This window comes from Onychomys torridus, chromosome 22 (genome assembly GCF_903995425.1).
Source record: "Onychomys torridus chromosome 22, mOncTor1.1, whole genome shotgun sequence".
Taxonomy (NCBI): Eukaryota; Metazoa; Chordata; class Mammalia; order Rodentia; family Cricetidae; genus Onychomys; species Onychomys torridus.
In genome coordinates this window covers 34533440-34552473 of record NC_050464.1, presented here as the reverse complement: position 1 = coordinate 34552473, position 19034 = coordinate 34533440, and the positions used below count along the sequence as shown (strand labels likewise).

The window sequence follows — 19034 nt, the reverse complement described above, 5'->3', positions numbered from 1 at the left end:
GCTGAAGCTTAATGTCACAAGATAACCATACAAGGACATTCAGAACCAGAGAGACTTGCATTCACATCTAAGCTGGTCAAGTTAACTCAGTGCCATCAGCAAATCAGGGCTCACTCCTTTCTCCCTAGCTTAGCTGCCAGGCCTGGATGATCACAGATGGTACTACAGACCCTGTCATGCTGTGATGTCAGTGGTAACAGAACCCTCGAGGCCTGTACTGTCATCTACCCCCATTTTTCAGATAAGGAAACTGAGGCACATAGTTGAGTCATGCAACTGGCAAGTGTCTAAATGCAGTTAAAAGAATGACCCATGGGGAACAATGCCTTGGGGAACTGCGAGAGAGGCTCCAGGAGAAAAGGCAGAGGGCCTTTTACCTCGGGTGTATTTTGTTCCCTGGATTGTTCTTGGACATGATTTTGTGCCTTCTGGGACAAACATTTACATTCAATTGATAAGACATGTTTATTCTTGTTGGATGTCAGAACGCAGCTATAGACCCAATCTGGTGAAAGGATGTGCTGAATGCTGTCCACAGTATGCCCTGAATCTGGATATGACCTCTGCTTGGCTTTTATGCTTCCCCAGATATAGCCTACAGTATGTGCCAGACAACTGTGTTTAAATTGTCTGTCCTGAGAAAGCTCTGGGAAAGGGCTGCTCTGTTGATATTTAGCAAGTGCTTACTGGTGTTTATTTACATGTTTTTCTGGACTCAGACAACCTTCCTTGGATCATTGCTTTCTTCGTTACACTGCTATATAAAAGTCCACCAAAACTGAGGTAAGGCTGCCTACAGCATTAGACTGTGGTCTGCCCCATTCTTTTAGTCCTCAGATCCCAGGTCCAGCAGAAGAGATCTGCATAGGTCAGCTGAAAAGTCGACAGCAAGGGACAGGGGTGGATGTGCAGCCAGATCACCTGGCTGCAGGGAATGCTGTCAACCAATCGGTGCTGCACACTGGAGCATGGCAGACACCATGTGCACCGTGGCACCTGTGCATGACCAGACACAATGTAGGCCATTGTATCTGTCTGTGCCAGGCAGGTTACAATTTCATTTGCCTGTATATGATCCTATAAGCTGCAAACCTATTGCACCCATGATTAGGAAGGATGCAAACCCATTTCACCTGCGCAGGAGTGGGCAAGTTGCAAACCCATTTCACCTGTTCATAGTCAAGCATATTGCAAACACAATGTGCTGTCTAGGACTCTGCATTTCGAATGTCTCACTCAGTTGCTATACTTGTCTCACTGTAGGCAGACAACAGATAGTTTCCAAACTGGTCCCGGTCCATGGCCCACACGTTGGCTCTGTGCTCCAACATCCCATTCATAATTTTAACAGCAGTAAAAACATCTTGACTCCTTCTGCCATTCCAACCCTGTTCTATTTACTTTGCTCAGCTCAACTCATCCCATCTTCCTGAAGGTTCCAGGGAGGATGAAGCAGGTATAAAGCTTATCTCATCCACACTGAGGACGTCTCGGCACAGACAGGTGGAGTCACCTGCTCATGCTGCCTCAGCTAGAGTGTGGCAGTAGGGATCAGAGCCAGGCTGGTGGGCACCGGCTTCTCTCTGCTCTTCTGGCTGGGCTAGAGGCTCGGGCAAGGGGCCAGCAAGGCTCCTACCTGCTTCCTCCATCACTGGGAAACTCATAGTAAACACAGAGAGAGATGTTTTCTAAATCCCTGGGAAACCTAAGGAAGGGCAGAAAGCGGTGTGGAGTAAGGCCCGTACTCTAGCCCCCTGAGAGTCCATGCCGGTAGCTCCTTATGCTGACTCCAGTGCCCCTCCATAATCACAGCCCTGTCCCTGTGGGACTTCTCAGTCCAGTTTCAGTGGCCGTTCCTGGCCTCCAGGGACAAGTCTGAGGCACTGATCTTACTGGCTGACCTCCACCTCAGGTAGGTCCTGCTGAGACATGGTCTTCCTTTGTGGCTCAGGCTGGCTTTGAACTTACCATCATCCTGCCCTTCGGCTTCAGCCACCCTAGTTCGGGGATGGCAGGTATGTGCCCCCTTCTGTCTGGATGGCTCTTCTTCTTTGCTTTTGGTAGTGGTGGTGGTGGCGGCGGTGGTTGGTTCGGGCAACAATACAAAAGTGTTTCCCCATGGCCAAACCCCAAGTTCACTCATCTCTAAAACTGTCTTTGCTCATTCATGCATTTACTGTTATTTTATTATAAGTTTGTCCTTTGGGCACCACCAAGAACAGCAGTGATTACATATAAAATGTTAGGAGGAGGAAGAGGGATATTGGTATTTTTCTACTATTATCTTGAAGATTTGTTTATGTGTATGTATGGGTGCCCCTGCAGGAGTTTATGTGCAGTACCTGCATGCAGGTGCTCACAGAGGCCACAGAGCATGGGATCTCCTGGAACTAGAGCTGCAATCTGCCTGGTGTGCATGCTGGGGACTGAGCCTGGGTCCTCTACAGCGGCAGGAAGCTCTAACCATTGAGCCATCTCACAAGCCCCTATTTTTATGTTTTGAGTGTCTTGCTATGTAGGCCAGGCTGAGAGTTCAAGGTCTCCCCAGCTATATCTTGAGATCTTGTCGCAGAAACGAAGTGCCTGGCCTCAGGGACTCCATTACAGTACCAGGAAACAACAGGCTTTGTGGCTGCGGGAACCACTCATATACAACTGGAGACTGATGGCACCAGAGCGGACAAGGTCTTGGCCCTGTGTCTTTTCCGCTGCCCTCCCTGCTGGCCTCCTGTGCTGACAGTTTGGCTCTGCCCTGGTCTGATGAGGGCACCGAGTCTGCATTCGAGAACATGATGGTGGCTAGAAAACAGCACGAGTGGGAAACTGGTCCCAGCTGCCTGGAAACCCCACCTCCTCTGTGCTTCAGCGGGACCTTAGCATTCAGGACCATGATGACGTCTAGAAAATGGCATGAGTGGGAAACTGGTCCTAGCTGCCGGGAAACCCCACCTCCTCTATGCTTCAGCGGGACCTTAGTATTCAGGACCAGGGACCACAGGACCAGTGCAGGGTGCGACAGTACTCATGCTTAGACAGACTCCCAAGACTGCTCTGACGCACCCCTCACCACTGTTGTCCCAGCTGCCGCAGGCATGTTTTCACAGCAAGGGGGCCATGGTCCCCAATCCGAGAGCCCCCCTTGAGTTTGCACCCTGTCCAGAGTCTAACCCTCCTGCCTCCCCCGACAGGAACCCTTCTGACCGTCATCCTGCAGGGAGAACGTTCCGGTGAGATTCTCCTAACCTAAGATTTCCACTTTTTCTAGATGAAGCCATAGTCACTCAGACCAGGGCACCACTCTTTATCCTTAACAAACTGTTGCTGTTAAAACATCCACTCCCCTCAGGACGCGATGCTGGGACACGTGTATTTTTTTCCCAATTGTGGTAAGACGGGAGTAATGGGAAATCTCCCCGATCACTTATGTGAGATTTCACACAAGCATGTTCACACTGTGGACAGCTCTCACTACCATCCGGGTGTCCTCTCACTAAAGCCCAGACCTATTAAACAATAAACCATCACTTTCTCTCCCCCAGGTCTGCCAACCACCTCCCCTCTCCTCTTCCCCTCCCCTCCCTTCTCTCCTCTCCCCAACCCCCTCTCTTCTTCTTTGAGACAAGGTTTCACTATGTGGCCCACACTTGTTTCCAACTTGAAATCCTCCTGCCTCAGCTTCCTTGTATATTGAAATAATATTTTGGATACACAGTCACCCATCCCTAGGTGCCTGTGAAGGATTTGTTCCAGGATGCCCTAGAGATGCCTGAATCTAAGGACTCTTGTCTAGGACTTGAAAACAATCTCATACATCCTCACCGGCCAGATTTGAGAGGGCTCTTAATACCCAATGATATGTAAATGTTATGTAAATGCCATGTAAACAGTAGTCCTGCTGAATGGTTCAGTGAGAAGCAGCCAGGACAGAGTCTGCATGCACTCAGTCCAGACTTAACCATTTCCTGAGTATTTGTAACTGCGATTACTGCTCCACAGGTGCAGAACTCACAGCTATGAAAGGCTGATAGTTCAATACAACTATTACTAAAATTAATTCCACAGGGTCTTATTCTTCTCCTTCATGTGACAATTGGAAAGTGTAAAGTATAATATCCACTGGTGTCCCGGGTGTGTGTGTGTGTGTGTGTGTGTGTGTGTGTGTGTGTGTGTGTGCAGGAGGAATTTGAGGCTGGTGTCTTTGTTCACTTACGGCATTCAACGGTGCACCCCAAGCCTGGTGATGCCCCCTCTCACCTGCTGTAGAGTTGCTGGGAGCTGAAGGTGTAAAGGACATACAGCGTGTTCCCCGCCAGGAAGGCCAGAATCCACAAGATGACCAGGACCGATCTCTTCTCCTGTGTACAGAGTGAAAGAACCGTGGGGAGGCTGTGAAGCCAATGGTGCATGGAGTGGAACTTTCTAGAATGTTCTGTGATGAACAGCAGAAACTTCACTGTGTCCAAGTTTTGAAGGAAGCAGAGCTGATGGTGAGGGAAGGCTGCTAGTGTCCTTCTATCTCACTGGGACTCACGGAAGGTGACAGGAAGAGGGACCTCTGCTGGGAGAACCATCTAGAAAGGTCAGAGCTTACATTCACAGCTGACTCTGGAGTGACATGGTCTGGCTGACTACCCTTAGCCTGCATTTGACACACACCCCATTGGCTCCATCCCACCTGGGAGCTGCTCAACCCTGGATAAGCTACTTAAATAGTTCCACAGCAGCAACTACCTCGCAGGTTCCTAAGAATGAGTGCACACATACACTACTTAGAGTGTGTGGCATGAGTGTCCATCATTGTTAAGAACTGGGCACAAACTGGGCATGGCGCCACACAACTGCAATCCCAGCACTCAGAGGTAGTAGAGACAGGGGGATCAGAAGTCTAAGGTCAGCCTCTACAACATATCCAGTCTGAGGCCACCTTGTGTGTGAGACGCTATCTCAGAACAAGCAAATCAGGGCCAGTGAGATGACTTGGCAGGTACAAGAGCTTGCGGTCAGGCCTGGGGTCTTGAGTTCAATCCTCAGGACAGACATAATGTAAGGAGAGAACCAACTCCTGAAAGGTGTCCTCTGACCTCCATGCATGTGCTGTGACATGTGCCCCAGCCCAATAAATACATTAGTAAAAATGAAAACAAACAACATAGCAGTTAAGTAACTTGTTCATGTCTTCAAGATGAAGGTGTGACTAAGAGTTAGGTCCTGAAAGGTGGGAATGGTAGCCACGCCTTTAATCCCAGCGCAGAGAGGCAGGCAGATCTCTGAGAGTTTGAGGCTAGACTGGTCTACATAGTGACACCCTGTCTCTCACATACACAAAGGCTCCTTCCTTTGCACCCAGTAGCTCCTGGGCCTGACAGCAATCCCAGGACACCTCCAGAGTCTGCAGAGAAGGGCATGTTCCCATCCCAGCACCCAGGGAGGCAGATCCCTGTGCTGTTGACCCTCCAAAACCTGTCCTTTCCTGGACCAGGGTGGCTGCTCTGCTGGAAGAGATGAGGTCATAGCTTTCCCGCTGACCCTTGGTTTCGGTAAATGCTCCATACATACTGTCTCAGACCTGACCCAGAATCCAGTGCTCTGCTGCAATGCACATTTCCAGAGAAAGAGCAGACGGACCCATCTCAACTCTCCTGTTATTCCAGGAGTCAAGGTTAATGACTGAGGGAGCACCTCTAGGGGCTGGGCTCAGGAAAGTGCATCCTGCGCCATATGAGTTTGGTTCCCCAGCACCTAGGGAAGAAGCCTGCTGTGGTGGTGCCTGCAGCTGCATGGGGAGGCTGAGACAGCAGCGTCCCTAGAGCTCACTGGCAGCCAGCCTCGTCCAATCAGTGAGAGACCCTGTCTCCAGAGAGAAGATGGACAGCAATGGAGGAAGACGGTGCACAGTGCACAGATGCTGATCTCTGGCCTCCACACCCATGCACATAGGTATGCACTTGCACGCACATTCCCAGAAACCACCTCCAACCAACAGACAACTCTTGCCAGTGAGGTTTACTCACTTGGCAGTCTCTTCTCCTCGCTAATAAATGGCAGGTCCCAGCTTAGTTTAGGAAGGCCCATAAAGGCAGAAAGTGAAGGACAAAGAGAGGCCAGGTGCCTAAGCTTAAGGCCAATCACCGTGGCCCTGCTCACAGAAAAGAAAACATGCATGGTACAGTGTGTAATCCTGGCACTCAGGCTGAGGAAGGAGGGTTGCAAGTTCAAAGCCTGCCTGAACTACGCAGAATTGGAGGCCAGTCTGGGCTGCATGGTGAGACTGTGTCTCCTCCACATCCCCCTCAAAACAAAATATGCATGTACAGACATAATGTCAACTGTGTATTCATGGAGCTTAAGCATCCCAGGAGGCTCTTCCATGGATCTAGGTATCCTCTTGGCCCTTAACACCTAAGCCCAGGCACCATGGTGATGACATTGCCTTGGCATAGGGCCAGTCCCCAGTGTCCCCCTCTATGGGGGTGAGTAACTCTGTAGTTTTCTTACTAGAAGGGTTTGAATGAAGATGAGACAGAGGGTCAAGCCATGGATCTCACATGCAAAGGGGACCTGGGATGCACCCATGCTTTGGGTAGCATACAGGGGCTGTCACAGGGCCACCTGCTCTGCAGAAAGCAGTTTTGTAAAACAGATCAATTTAGCGTTGTCTATAGGCCAGGCACAACCCCTTCTACACTCTATCTTATTTAATCACCTCAATGGTCTGAGGTGGGAGGGTGCCTTGTCTTAAGATGGGGTGATGTTCTGATGTACATTGAAACATCGAAAATCATCAATGATAATACTTGGGACCCACCCAGCCTGATGAACAGTCCAGTTTCATAGTCCAGCACACTGAAGCATGCTGGTTGTCAACACCCCTCTGGGCTGCCTGGGAGTGGGCCTAGAACTCCCAGCCTTCAGATCTGCCCAGTTCACCCTCCTGGGCCCTGGGACTAAAGGTGTAGCCACCAAGACCAGCTCAACTCAGAGGAGTGTGTTGCTTTGCCATTGTCATAGAGATGAGCTAGTAACTTGGGGTCTCCCAAGTCAGGGAGCAATGGCACCCCTTTTCTAGAGAGGAGCCTGTGGATTATAGCTCCAAGATACCTACTGTGAGCCTGGAGGCGAGTGGGGTTATTGACAGTTCCAAGGCACCTACTGTGGGCCTGAAGGTGAGTAGAATTATTGTTTTATTTATTTGTTTGTTTTTCGAGACAGGGTTTCTCTGTGTAGTTTTGGTGTCTGTCCTGGATCTTTCTCTATAGACCAGGTTGGCCTCAAACTCACAGAGATCAACCTGGCTCTGTCTCCCAAGTACTGGGATTAAAGGCCTGCGCCGCCACCGCCGCCACCACCACCCAGCTTGAATTATTGTTTTTTTTTTTTTTAATTGTGTGCATATGAGAAAAAGACATATAGATTTGTAACTGCAGGTGTGCATATGCCATGGCATGCATGCAGAGGTCAGAGGACAGCCCTGGGTGTAGGTCCTCACCTTCTACCTTGTTTGCTACTCTGACCTTGGCCTAGACAGCCCTGTGTCAGATCTCAAGTCTGCAGAGCTGTGAGACGGAAGTAGATCACTCTGGCAGCCACGGGGACTCACCTTCAATGACACCTGCTCCCGGAGGGTGGAGTTCGCATAGGCAAAGGTGCTGGCCATCCCGATGCACACAGCAATGCCTGTAGGAAGTGCAGGGTGACACGGGGGACATGCTGGCTTCCACCCCCTCAGACCTCTTCAGCCTAGCCTGAGACCCTGACCAATGCTAGAAAAACATCATCCAACATATCCCTGGAGTTAGCAAGCTAAGAACTGAGAGGAGAAAGACCAACTTCCAGGGATTAGGCTACGAACCACATCCTCAAGAAGGCTGAGCCACTCTCGTCTGGGAAGAGGGTTGAAAGCAGAGAGAGAGAGAGAGAGAGAGAGAGAGAGAGAGAGAGAGAGAGAGAGAGAGATCAGAGGTCAAATCCCAGCTCTGCCACTTCTGCTGTGTGAATGCAGGCAAGTCACTGTCCCTCTCTGAGCCCCAGTTCCCTCATCTGTGTGATGGACAGACAGACAGCTAACAGCACCCATCTCACAGAGGGGCCGTGCACACAGGTAACCTCCAGCAGTGACTGTCTACTCTAGAACAGACCTGGAGTTATCTGTAATACACACACAGGAGGCCACGGGGAAGCAGAACAATGCTAAGGGAGATGAAACTCTCCTTCGTCAGGCAGACGGGAGAATGGGACCGAGACTTCAACTCATGTAAACACCACTGTCCGCCAGTCTGCAGCCTGGGCTCGTTCCCGTGGAATGATCTGAACGACCTTCAAACCCTGCAGTAGTACTCTGGACAGGACTAAGACAGGACTGGCTTGGGGCTGTTTTTTTAGAGTTAGGTGTTCTCTAGGATTCTTGGATGGATCGAACAGAAATGTTTCTCTGCATTAGAAACAGGTAAGGGTGGTGACTCTGGTCCTTTCTCTCTCTCTCTCTCTCTCTCTCTCTCTCTCTCTCTCTCTCTCTCTCTCTCTCCTTTTTTAAATACCTTCCTTCTGGATTAGACAATAAGCAGGACTGGAGTCAGCTCAGTGGGTAAAGGGACTTGCTGCCAAGCCTGACAACTTGAGTTCAATCCCTCAGACCCAGAGTATAGAAAGACAGAACGGACTCCTGAAAAATGTCCTCTGGCCTCCAAACAGGTACCACTGTACATATTTATGGGCACACGTACACACACACATTAAATAAACAAAAGTAAATTAAAGACAATCACTGCTGGGCGGTGGTGGCACATGCCTGTAATCCCAGCACTCAGGAGGCAGAGGCAGGTGGACCTCTGTGAGTTCGAGGCCAGCCTGAACTACCAAGTGAGTTCCAGTAAAGGTGCAAAGCTACACAGAGAAACCCTGTCTCGAAAAACCAAAAACAAACAAACAAAACCCAAACAAAACAGTCCACTGAAGCTGGGCACGGTGGTGCACACCTGTCATACCTACAACCTTAGCACCCAGGACACTGAGGCAGGAGACACTAGGTTTGGTGTCTGCTGAGCTACAGAGGAACTTTGTCTCAAACAACTACATGCAGGAATCACAGCTGCAAGGTCAGGTATGGTGGCACATGTCTAGAATTCCAGCACTGGAGAGGCAGAGGCAGGAGGATTGCTGAAAGTTCAAGGTGAGCCTCAGCAACAAACTTACAGTTATACTGATGGCCAAGGCTACAAATGAGACCTGTCTCAAAAGACAAATAAAACAACAAACAACAACCAAAAATAAAAACAAAAAACAGGGTTGGGGATTTAGCTCAGTGGTAGAGCGCTTGCCTAGCAAGCGCAAGGCCCTGGGTTCGATCCTCAGCTCCACATTAAAAAAAAAAAAAAAAAAAAAAAAAAGATAAAACACAGAAGAGACCTGTCTAGCCATGTGTTTATTTCATGGCTGTAAAGATCTAGGCCCTTTAAAAAAAAAAAATCCTTAGACATAAGTTTGGCAGCACTTAGGGTGAGACATGAGGACATGCTGGCTTCACGTTGAGGAAGAGCAGGGAAGGATATCGACATTGGGGATCCAGAATGCACCAGAGTGTGGAAAATAAGAAACAAAAGATGGTCTCATCTTGAGATTTTCTTTTTTGTTGTTTTGGTTATTATGATTATTATTGTTATTGTTGTTGTTGTGTGTGAGTACCTGAATGCGGGCTCACACGTGCATGTGTGGGGGTCAGGACAACCTTCAAGAGCTCTCTTCTTCCACTGTAGGTTCTGGGGATCGAACTCAGAAAATCAGATGTGTAAGACAAGCACCTTCGCCCATTAGTCCGCCTTGCTGGCCCTTGACGTTGTCTTGTATGGGAAGAAGTAACCGAGTGACAGTCTGTAAGTACTGCAGGGCAGAGTGGCACGTGCGCTGGAGAGGGTTCCCTCCGTGGGTCTGGAGGACTGAACTCGGGTCGTCAGGTTTGGTGCCAAGTGCCTTTACCTGCTGGGCCGTCTTGCTGGCTCTGGTTATGTGAATGTGTGGCAGTAAGGGACAATTTACTTGCTGCAGCAACCCCAGGCCCTTCCCTGAATGCCCCACGTGTAATTGGTTGAATCTAGAGACAGAATTGGGGACTGAGAGGAACAGCTGGCTGTACTTAACCCCTATGAGAGAAACCGATGAAACCGATGTAGAGAGTTTGGTTTTTTGTTTTTGTTTTGTTTGTTTGTTTGTTTTGGTTTTGGTTTTTTGAGACAGGGTTTCCCTGTGGAGCTTTGCGGCTTTCCTGGAACTCACTTGGTAGCCCAGGCTGGCCTCGAACTCACAGAGATCTGCCTGGCTCTGCCTCCCAAGTGCTGGGATTAAAGGCGTGGGCTACCACCACCCGGCCTGTTTGTTTTTTTGAGATAGGGTTTCCCTATAGCTTTGGAGCTTGTCCTGGATCTTGCTCTGTAGACCAGGCTGGCCTCAAACTCACCTGCCACTGCCTCCTGCGTGCTGGGATTAAAGGCGTGTGCCACTACCACCTGGCCTGCAGAGAGTTAAATAACACGCCCAGTGTCGTGCAGCAAAGACAGGCTGGAGCTGTGGTTCTGACCCCTGAAGCCTGAGTTCTTAGGACATGCTGCTCTTTCCATCCAACTGAGATAATGGCTAAAGAGGTTTCTATCTCAACCCCACTGGATAGAGGAAAAAGCTGAGGGTCAGAGAGGCCAGGTCACCTGCTCAAGATCATACCATCGGGCTGGAATTTGAACCCAGGTCTGACCCAGAACTCCATGCATGCATTCAAGTAGAGTGCACCATGGTTCCTCTACTGTCTGCCTGGTCCTGGCCCTGGGCACGCCCAGCCCTTCCCGGGAATGCAGGGCCCACTGGGACTCACCGAGCTTGTGCTGGAAGCACAGTTTGGCCAACAGGATGAGGATAAAGGGTAGTCCTTTCTGCAGCCAGCAGATCACAGCCTTCAGCTCCGACAGTGCGGGCGCTGGAGTCCCGGGCTGCTCGTCCACCCCTTCCTCCGAGTGCCCACGGTGGTCCCCACCCACGTGCTGCAGCAGGGAGCCCCCGCGGTGGGCAGCATGGTGGAAGTGGTGGTGGGGTTGGCGATGGTGGTAGGTGCTCCCTTCGGTGCTACGGCCACCAGCCTCATCCCTGGTGGCTGGCATTGGGATGAACACGTCCCCGCCACCTGCTGTGGAGCCCAGTACCAGGCCTGCTGGGAAGGGGTTGGCAGGCAGGCCACCTGCCAGGCCTGAGAAGAGTGCAGGAGGGGAGGCTGCCTCTGCCTTCAGGCTCTCAAATACACCCCCTTCATCCACGCTGGCCTCGGGGCTGAGCGCCTGGCTGCGGCTTCTGCAGGATGGCAGACAAAGGCCATGTCAGACCTGTCCTCAAACTCACTGCAGTTTAATCCCTGTGCCAGGAAGGTGCAGACTTAACCCCGCTATGGTGTCTGGAGGAGAGTGAGGGTCTGCACAATTAGAACTGGATGAAGTCACCAAGTATAACCCCCAGGATTGAATCCTGGGAGCTTTATGGGGAGAGGGAGTGGACCAGAAAGAACCGGATGGCCAGATGTATCCCAAACAAGAGGTGAGACACACCTCTCTTTATAATGTCACCCAGCCTGGAGTGGTCTGTTTTTGCCACAGAAAAACAGATATGAGATATGGAACTAGCACCCTCGTGGGATGGTGAGCACAAAGTACCAATGATGTGACCAACCCAACTGTATCTCCCCTCAAAATATTGGTGTGGTCCTAAGCCCTTGAACCCCAGAATGTGACCTTATTTAGAGGCAGGGTCTTTAAATAGTGGACCCCAATCCAGTATGGCAGATGTCCCTGTGAGGAGAGATCAGGACAGACACACAGCGGGTTGGGAAGAGAGACTTCAGAAAGTGGACCTTGCACCTTCCAGCCTCTAGCACCACAAGAAAGCAAGTCCCTGTGGGTGAAGTCACCAGTGGCACTAGCTCTAAGAGGCTTGCGATCCCAGCACTTGGGAGGATGAGACAGAAGGATCCTTAACTTCAAGAGCAGGCTGGGCAACTTAGTGAGACCCTGTCTTGAGAAAGTGGGAAGGCTCAGGGTCCAGTGTGTTTCTTTAACTGACTCATGAACTCCTCCCACTAGCCTATGTTAGGTATACACAATATCCCCATTTCACAGATAAACCAACAGAGATACTTGGTCAGAGGTGAATAGCTGGTAAGGAACAAGATTTGGTCCCAACTCAAGAACTTACATTTATGTATTTATCTTTTAGGCAGGTTCTCTTCTATCTCAAGCTGGCCTCAAACTTGCTATGTAGCTGAGGCTGGCTTTGAACTCCCAGTTCTCCTGTTTTCTACCTCCCAAGGGCTGGGGTTACAGGTGTGCACCACCACATCAGGTTTTATGTAGTGCTGGGGATGGATAGGGCTTCCTGAGTGAGGCGAGCACTGTACCCACTGAGTCACATCCCAGCACTAGGCTCACTTTCTCAAGCACCTCATTTTTCAAAAAAGCTGCTTTTGGACTTGACCTTGTGCCATCCAGTCTCTACTGATCTTATATATATATATATACTTGATTATTTCACTATGACACTAAAAGCCCTCTAAGGAGCTCCTAGTCTATATTTCCAGAAGACTCTGCTAAGTTCTAGAGATAGGTACCAAGAGCATTCCCATTTTACAGACAGAAACTGAGGTTCCAGATGAGCACCCTAAACTCCAATGTCACACTGGACTTCTCACCTCTCAAAGGTCCCCAGCTTCAGGCTGCTGTGATCACTACACTGTCGCCTAGTCCTACCTCAGCCCATCTAGGTTACCTCATCCTGCCTCCATCAGACGCCAGCTGACACATCTCCTCCTTGATGGGAAGCAGTGGCCAACTCTCACTAAACCCAGGAACTGCCTACAGGGGACAGATCTCAGTGGTTAGTTTATTGCCCACCTTTCCCAACACCCTCAATCCTGGTTGTGTGCTGTGTCACTGTAGGGAGCCCAGGACAAATGCAGGTGTCCTGGACCCATCAAAGAATGCGTCAAAATCTTTGGGAGTGGGCCCTGTACCTCGACTTCTCAAATCCCTCGGAGATTGCAGCATGCAGGGACAGAGAAACGTGACTGCTTACTCCCTTTTGTATCGCTGCCAGAAAGCACAATGCATATTGCACAAAGCATGCTCAACCAAAGTTGTCCGAAGGAATGAGTGAGAGTCAGAGCTAGTTCCCAGACAGCCAAAGCCACATAAAGAAACCCCGTATTCAGAAGAGAAGGGGGGGGGGACCAAATGTTTAAAGTATTTGCCTGAGCCTGGTATTTACAAAACTCATTTGACCACAGAACTGTTTTTATCCCTGGAAAACCTATTAATGTGACACAGGACCCTGAGACACGAGGCCAGGGACAGGTTGGTCTGGAGAAGTCTCAGGACTGTTTCCTTCACAAGCTGGCCTTGATAGTACATCATCCTAAACCTGGGACAGCGTGAAGATGGCTACCGAATCACTGTCCCCACCGGGCCCCCTCCCTGGTGGTTCCAAAGCCTGGGAAGCGTGTGGTCCTCCTCCCCAGGGCTCTGGATAAAAATACTTAATGATATTAATGGCAACAACAACGGGCACCATGGCTGTGTGTCTCAAAGGACTTGAGCTTTCTCTGCATTTCAAGAGCTTGGCTCAGAAAGCACGCATTTTGTCAGGTGCCCAGGCCGGTGTAGATGACCCTACCATCCCAGGGGACTCTAGAAAGCCTCCCCCAATCCCTGAGCTCACTCGAGTTCCTGATGCTCCAGGGAACTTCAGAACAACTTGGGAAAGCTCAACCCACCAAGGGCTTTTTTTTTTTTTTAAGTCTGCCTCCCTCCCCTTGGCCCCTCTCCTGTATCCAGTTGGGATTGTAGCCAAAATGGGAAAGAATATTCCTTGGGGGCGGGGTTGGAACTGTACTTCCAATTTAACCACTTAAGAGCAATAGCTTAGAGAGCCAGGGATTGGGTCCACTTGAATTGAAGAAGGTGAAATATGGCGTCTGAAAGGGGCCAATAAGATGGCTCCACGGGTAAAGGTGACTACCGACAGCTCTTGACAACCTGAGTTTGATACCTGGGACTCACACATGATGGAAAGAGAGAAGTGACTCCCACAAGCTGACCTACACGCATGCCATGACACAGGCACCCCACCCAAAGAAATAAGTAGTGTAATTAAAAGTTCAAGTGCAAATTTTGATTGGAACAAATGGACCAAAGGTCAAAACTTTTAGCCCTGCCACTTCCTGGCTGTGTGACTTTCGCTAAAGGACTTGCCCTCTCTGAACTTTAGTCTCTCATCTTCAAGCTGCTCATACAGAGGCACCTTAATGCCCGGTGGGCAGTAGCTTTTCTGCCATGGCTTCTGCCCCCAAAGATGTCTGGGTTCCCTTGAGAGCAAAGCTGTCCTCAGCTCAGAAGATTCCACAAGCACGCTAACGGTAAGATAGATGCTACGTCTGTGTGTCCTCGTGCTCATGAAGACACAGTCCTTCATCCGTCAGTACCTGTGACATTTACCATCTTCCTATGGCTGGAGAAACTGAGACCTGGAGGTGCTACGTCCTGCTAAAGGCGCCACAGCTGGTATCTGCATCTGTGACAGCGTACCCAAGACTGGAGAAAGGTGTGGCTGCTCCTGTCCTGAAATCAGGACAGCTACACCCAATCCACACAAGATTGGGGCTCACAGAGGGAAAAGCAGGGAGGTCATCAGACCCCCATCCACTTGCCTGCCTTCTGTGCCCCCACAGCTGCATGTGGTCCTGGAAGGAGCTGGCATGTATATACACCGGTAGTGGAAGTCCTCCCGAAGGACTTCAGCATAGCAGCTTCTGTGATTCCCACCCTTGCTGGGCTGGGCTTTTTGAATCACTCAAGGTCCCAGGAAAGTGACCCCAATAAACTCACTGGTTCACACAACAAGCAGCCAGCCGTCTAGGAGGCCGGAGGCAGCTCTCAGCAGGTACAGATCCGCCAGCTCCCTGACCCTGGACTTGCCAGCCTTCACACTGGTGTAAGTTAGATGCTTGTGAGGCAAGAGGCAGGCCGGACCTTTGTAGCAGCTAACAGAGGCCAGGCGTCTCTATGTATGAAAACCCGGCAGGAACGCTCCACTCATCTGAGTCACAATGATCCATGTGGGGTTTGAGAACTGTCCTAAGACAATAGTAGCTACTCTGTGTCAGTCGCCACTGCAAGGTGTTGCTTTCTGCTGTGGTTTAGGTCGAAGGAGAAAGTCCCCTGAGAGACTGTAAAGGCAGGGGTCAGGGGGTGTGCTATTAGGGGGTTTGGTGGGCCTTTAAGAGGTGGAGCCTAGTGGGAGGTCTTTAGGTCCTTCGCATGAGAAGGAGCATAGTCTGAGTAGAGTACAGCTCTCCACTGTATTTCTTCAGGCAGGGTCTCTTGCTGAACCCAGAGCAAGCTGACTCCCACTAGTCTAGACAGGTAAGTTGCCCAGAGATTCCCTGTCTCTGCCTCCCAGGTACGGGGATTACAGGTGACTGCTAAGTCTACCCAGTCTTTACGCGGGGTCTAGGAATCTAAACTCTGGTCCTCAGGCATGCCGGACCAACACTTTACCTGGTTCTCTCTGCCATGCTTGAGAAGTCAATCACTCCCACCTACCCAGGCAGCCACCACTGCCATCCGTGATACTTGGTGATGAGGTCAAAGGTGGCCATGGAGCCAGCCTTGCCACTCGCTGTCTCAGCCTCCAAGACCGTGAGCTCCGGAAACCTTTTTTTCTCTTCCTCAAGTCATCTGCCTTGGGTGTGTTCTTAGAGCAATGCAAACCCGCCAAAGATGCTGCAAGGCAACTTTCTGTTGGGTCTGTTTTATATCCCCAGTAACAAATACTGAGAAGCAAGTATTGTTCAATTCATTATAATATCCAGAGCCTAGGGTCCCCACATGGGAGGAAGTTGGAGAGTGTGTGTGGGGGGGACACTCTTACCTTTCAGGTGGGATACTGTCCGTGTTGCTACTGTGGCGTCTCTGCATTTTCCTTAGCACCTGAAAGCCCGACGACACACGTGTGAGCCACGTCCCCTGACACATCCCTTACCTGTTGCCACGGTAACTGTAAATAAGTATCGCTCTGCTGTTACATGGCTAGGGCTCTCTGACAATTTCCAAACCATATTTCTATCATTTCTGCCATGCAATCCTGGGTGTTACATCCCACAGGAGAGCGTTATTACCCCATCTCACAGGGAGGCAACTGAGAGTCACAGGTGGAGCTGCTTCTTATGCAAAAGGGGAAAATGACTAATGGGGCTACAGACAGATGCTAGATGGGGTGCAGTGAGCAGCAGACACCATCCTTTAACTTGCTGTGTGACCTCAGACAAATCAGTAAACCTCTCTGTGGCCTCCCACTCCCCATCAGTCCCATGGGAGGGAATGGAACACTCAACCTGAAAGTCTCCTTCCCTCTCACACATTTAGTAGGTAAAGGTGTGACTTCCCATGGAGACACATCACCTGGTGCACTGCAAGGAGCCACATGGACTTCAGAACTCCATGTTGACGAAATGGGCCGTGGACATTCAGGGTTCCTGATGTGATGTGGTCACGGGATCCCAGAGAGAGCAGGCCGGCTCCTCTTCCTCTTCAGAGGGAAGTGCTTGGCAGGGGCTCCTCCAAGACATCAGACCTTGGATGGCACAAAGGACTTGGGTAAGCAGGCCATGAAATAACTTGTGTCGTCTAATAAATTGGGGGATGCAACTGGTAACTATACCAGGTGATCCCATCTGCCCGGTAGTTCTGGCAGTCTCTTAGTCTCTGAGGCACTTACAGAGGGTTATGGCTTTAATAGATTTGTCTGGATCCGGGGGGTTGGAGCCACAGCTCTGTTGATAAAGTGCTTGCCGCACATGCATGAGGACCTGAGTCTGATCCCCAGCACCTGTGTAAGTAGCTAGGCATGGTGGTGTACCATTGCAATCCCAGCACTGGGGAGGCAAAACTCAGAGGGTTCGTGGGACCCCCTAGGCCAGTCCTTCTAGCTGATGAGCCCTGGGTTCCAGTAAGAAATCCTACCTCAATAATAATAATAATAATAATAATAATAATGTAGCCAGTTCCTAAGGAATGATACCATATGCACATCCACACACCTCTGCAATCCTGCACACGAGCATCCATACACCCCTGCATATGTGTGTACACACACACACACACACACACACACACACACACACACAGAGGCAGGAAGAAAAAGGAAATAATGAATCCTGATTGGGGAATATAGAAAATGACTTTAGAACTTCCCCTGGCTTCCCAGTAAAACCAGAGCTGTCAGATGGCTCCAGGTTGTTCCTGAAGCACCATCACTGTTTACAACCTGGATGCTGTGAGTCACCTCCAGACACTCTAAAGTTAGCCTTTCCCTGGCTCCAGGCCTTCATACTTGCTCTTCCTCCCCTGGAATGCGTTTCCAGCTCAGGGTTACACAGCTAACTCCTTTGATGGGAACGGTACCTCCTTCCAGTGGCCTTCTCTTCCCTCCTGCTTCCTGTTGGGTCTGTGCTTTCCTTGCAGCACTTACCAGTCATTTACATGCATGCTCATTGGTTATGACCCACGAGGAGACCCTGTGTCCGGTCTGCCCTTCTGCCTCAGCATTGCGGAGATGGAAGGCGATCAAGTACTTGTGCAAAGACTAAATTGGGTTTCCCAGCTACAGTTTTCTTAGATTCCCTGTACCCTGTCCCACCTCCCACACCAATAAAAGATCAAGCAAGGCCTGCAAAGTGTGCATACTGCTCCTGCAGAGGACCTAAGTCCAGTTCCCTGTTCTCAAACGGGCAGCTCACAACTACCTGAAACTCCAGCTGCAGGTGATCCGACTCCCTCTACTGGCCTTCGAGGGACCTGCACTCACATGCACAAACCCACACTCACATGTACAAACCCACAACTCACATGCACAAACCCACACTCACATGTACAAACCCATACTCAAATGCACAAACCCACAACTCACATGTACAAACCCACACTCACATGTACAAATCCATACTCAAATGCACAAACCCACAACTCACATGTACAAACCCACACTCACATGCACAAACCCACACTTAATTAAAAAACAAAAACATCTTTAAAGAAATACAGGATATGCTTCCATGAACAGGCTCAGCTTCCTGGAGTATTTTCCCCATACAGACCATCTCTTAGCCCAGGCCAACACATCTGGCCACTGAAGGGCTTCTTAATTCTGCACAGCCTTCTCAGGATCACCAACCTAGGACCAGCTAAGTCGCTTATCGATTTCTTTGGGGGAGGCTAAATTAGCTGGAAAAAGATTCCTTGGCACCATCTTCAAATACAGGCAAGCGCTCTAACACCCAGGTACACCTTGGGCCCTGCTATTTTTACAAAGAAAGTAAATGTCATCATGTAACATGTCCCCAAGAACTTGCAATCTGGCTTAATACTCCCCCTGGCCCAACTACTCATCCTCGGGGAAAATAAAACACAGCATCCTCAAGTGTCCATCTACAAGCTTAACACAACTTCCTAAATTAACTGCCCAAGACTCTGTTGCAAACAGGCGGTACAACTATACTAATATCGAATCCTAGAGCATATCTTGCACGCAGGATGCAATAGAATGAATGAATGAGCCGTCTCGGTTCCACACACCCTGGCTCTCCCTAAGAGGCCACACAGACCTTACAGGACGCTTGGGCTCAAGCGGCGTCCCTAGGCCGGTCGAAGGCTGCACCCCACCCACAGGGGAAGCCTCTCTGGCCAGGCTTGCAGGGCGGCAGGGTAGCGACTGGGCGAGCATCCCCTTCGTTTACCTGTCAGACACTTCAGCAATCACGGCCTCAGCTAATCCACCCCAGCCAATCACTGGCGTGGCGCGGGCCGCACGTGACTTCCGGCCGGCTCAGACGAGTGGAGTCGGCGCTAGGACCCAGGCACAGCAACGTCTGCCTCTGGTCGGCGACGGCCCGCCCCCCTGCCTCCGGATTCAGCCAATGGAAGGCCGTGGCTCCGCAGGGACCAATGGCAAGGAAGCGT

General features: G+C 50.4%; 1 protein-coding gene across 2 annotated transcripts in view; it reads right to left on the bottom strand.

Moving 5' to 3' along the window:
- Rnft2 (ring finger protein, transmembrane 2) overlaps nt 1-18913 on the bottom strand; it is a 57800-nt gene extending 38887 nt beyond the window's left edge. The window contains exons 1-6 of one of the 2 annotated variants that reach the window (XM_036171708.1): nt 18812-18913; nt 16479-16650; nt 15949-16007; nt 10856-11325; nt 7598-7674; nt 4255-4355 (exon numbers count right to left, since the gene is read on the bottom strand). In XM_036171708.1, the coding sequence (XP_036027601.1) occupies nt 4255-4355; nt 7598-7674; nt 10856-11325; nt 15949-16007; nt 16479-16502 (731 nt within the window). In that variant the 5' untranslated portion in view covers nt 16503-16650; nt 18812-18913. The other variant, XM_036171709.1, reaches the window with a different exon arrangement.
- Nucleotides 18914-19034: the final 121 nt, after the last annotated feature.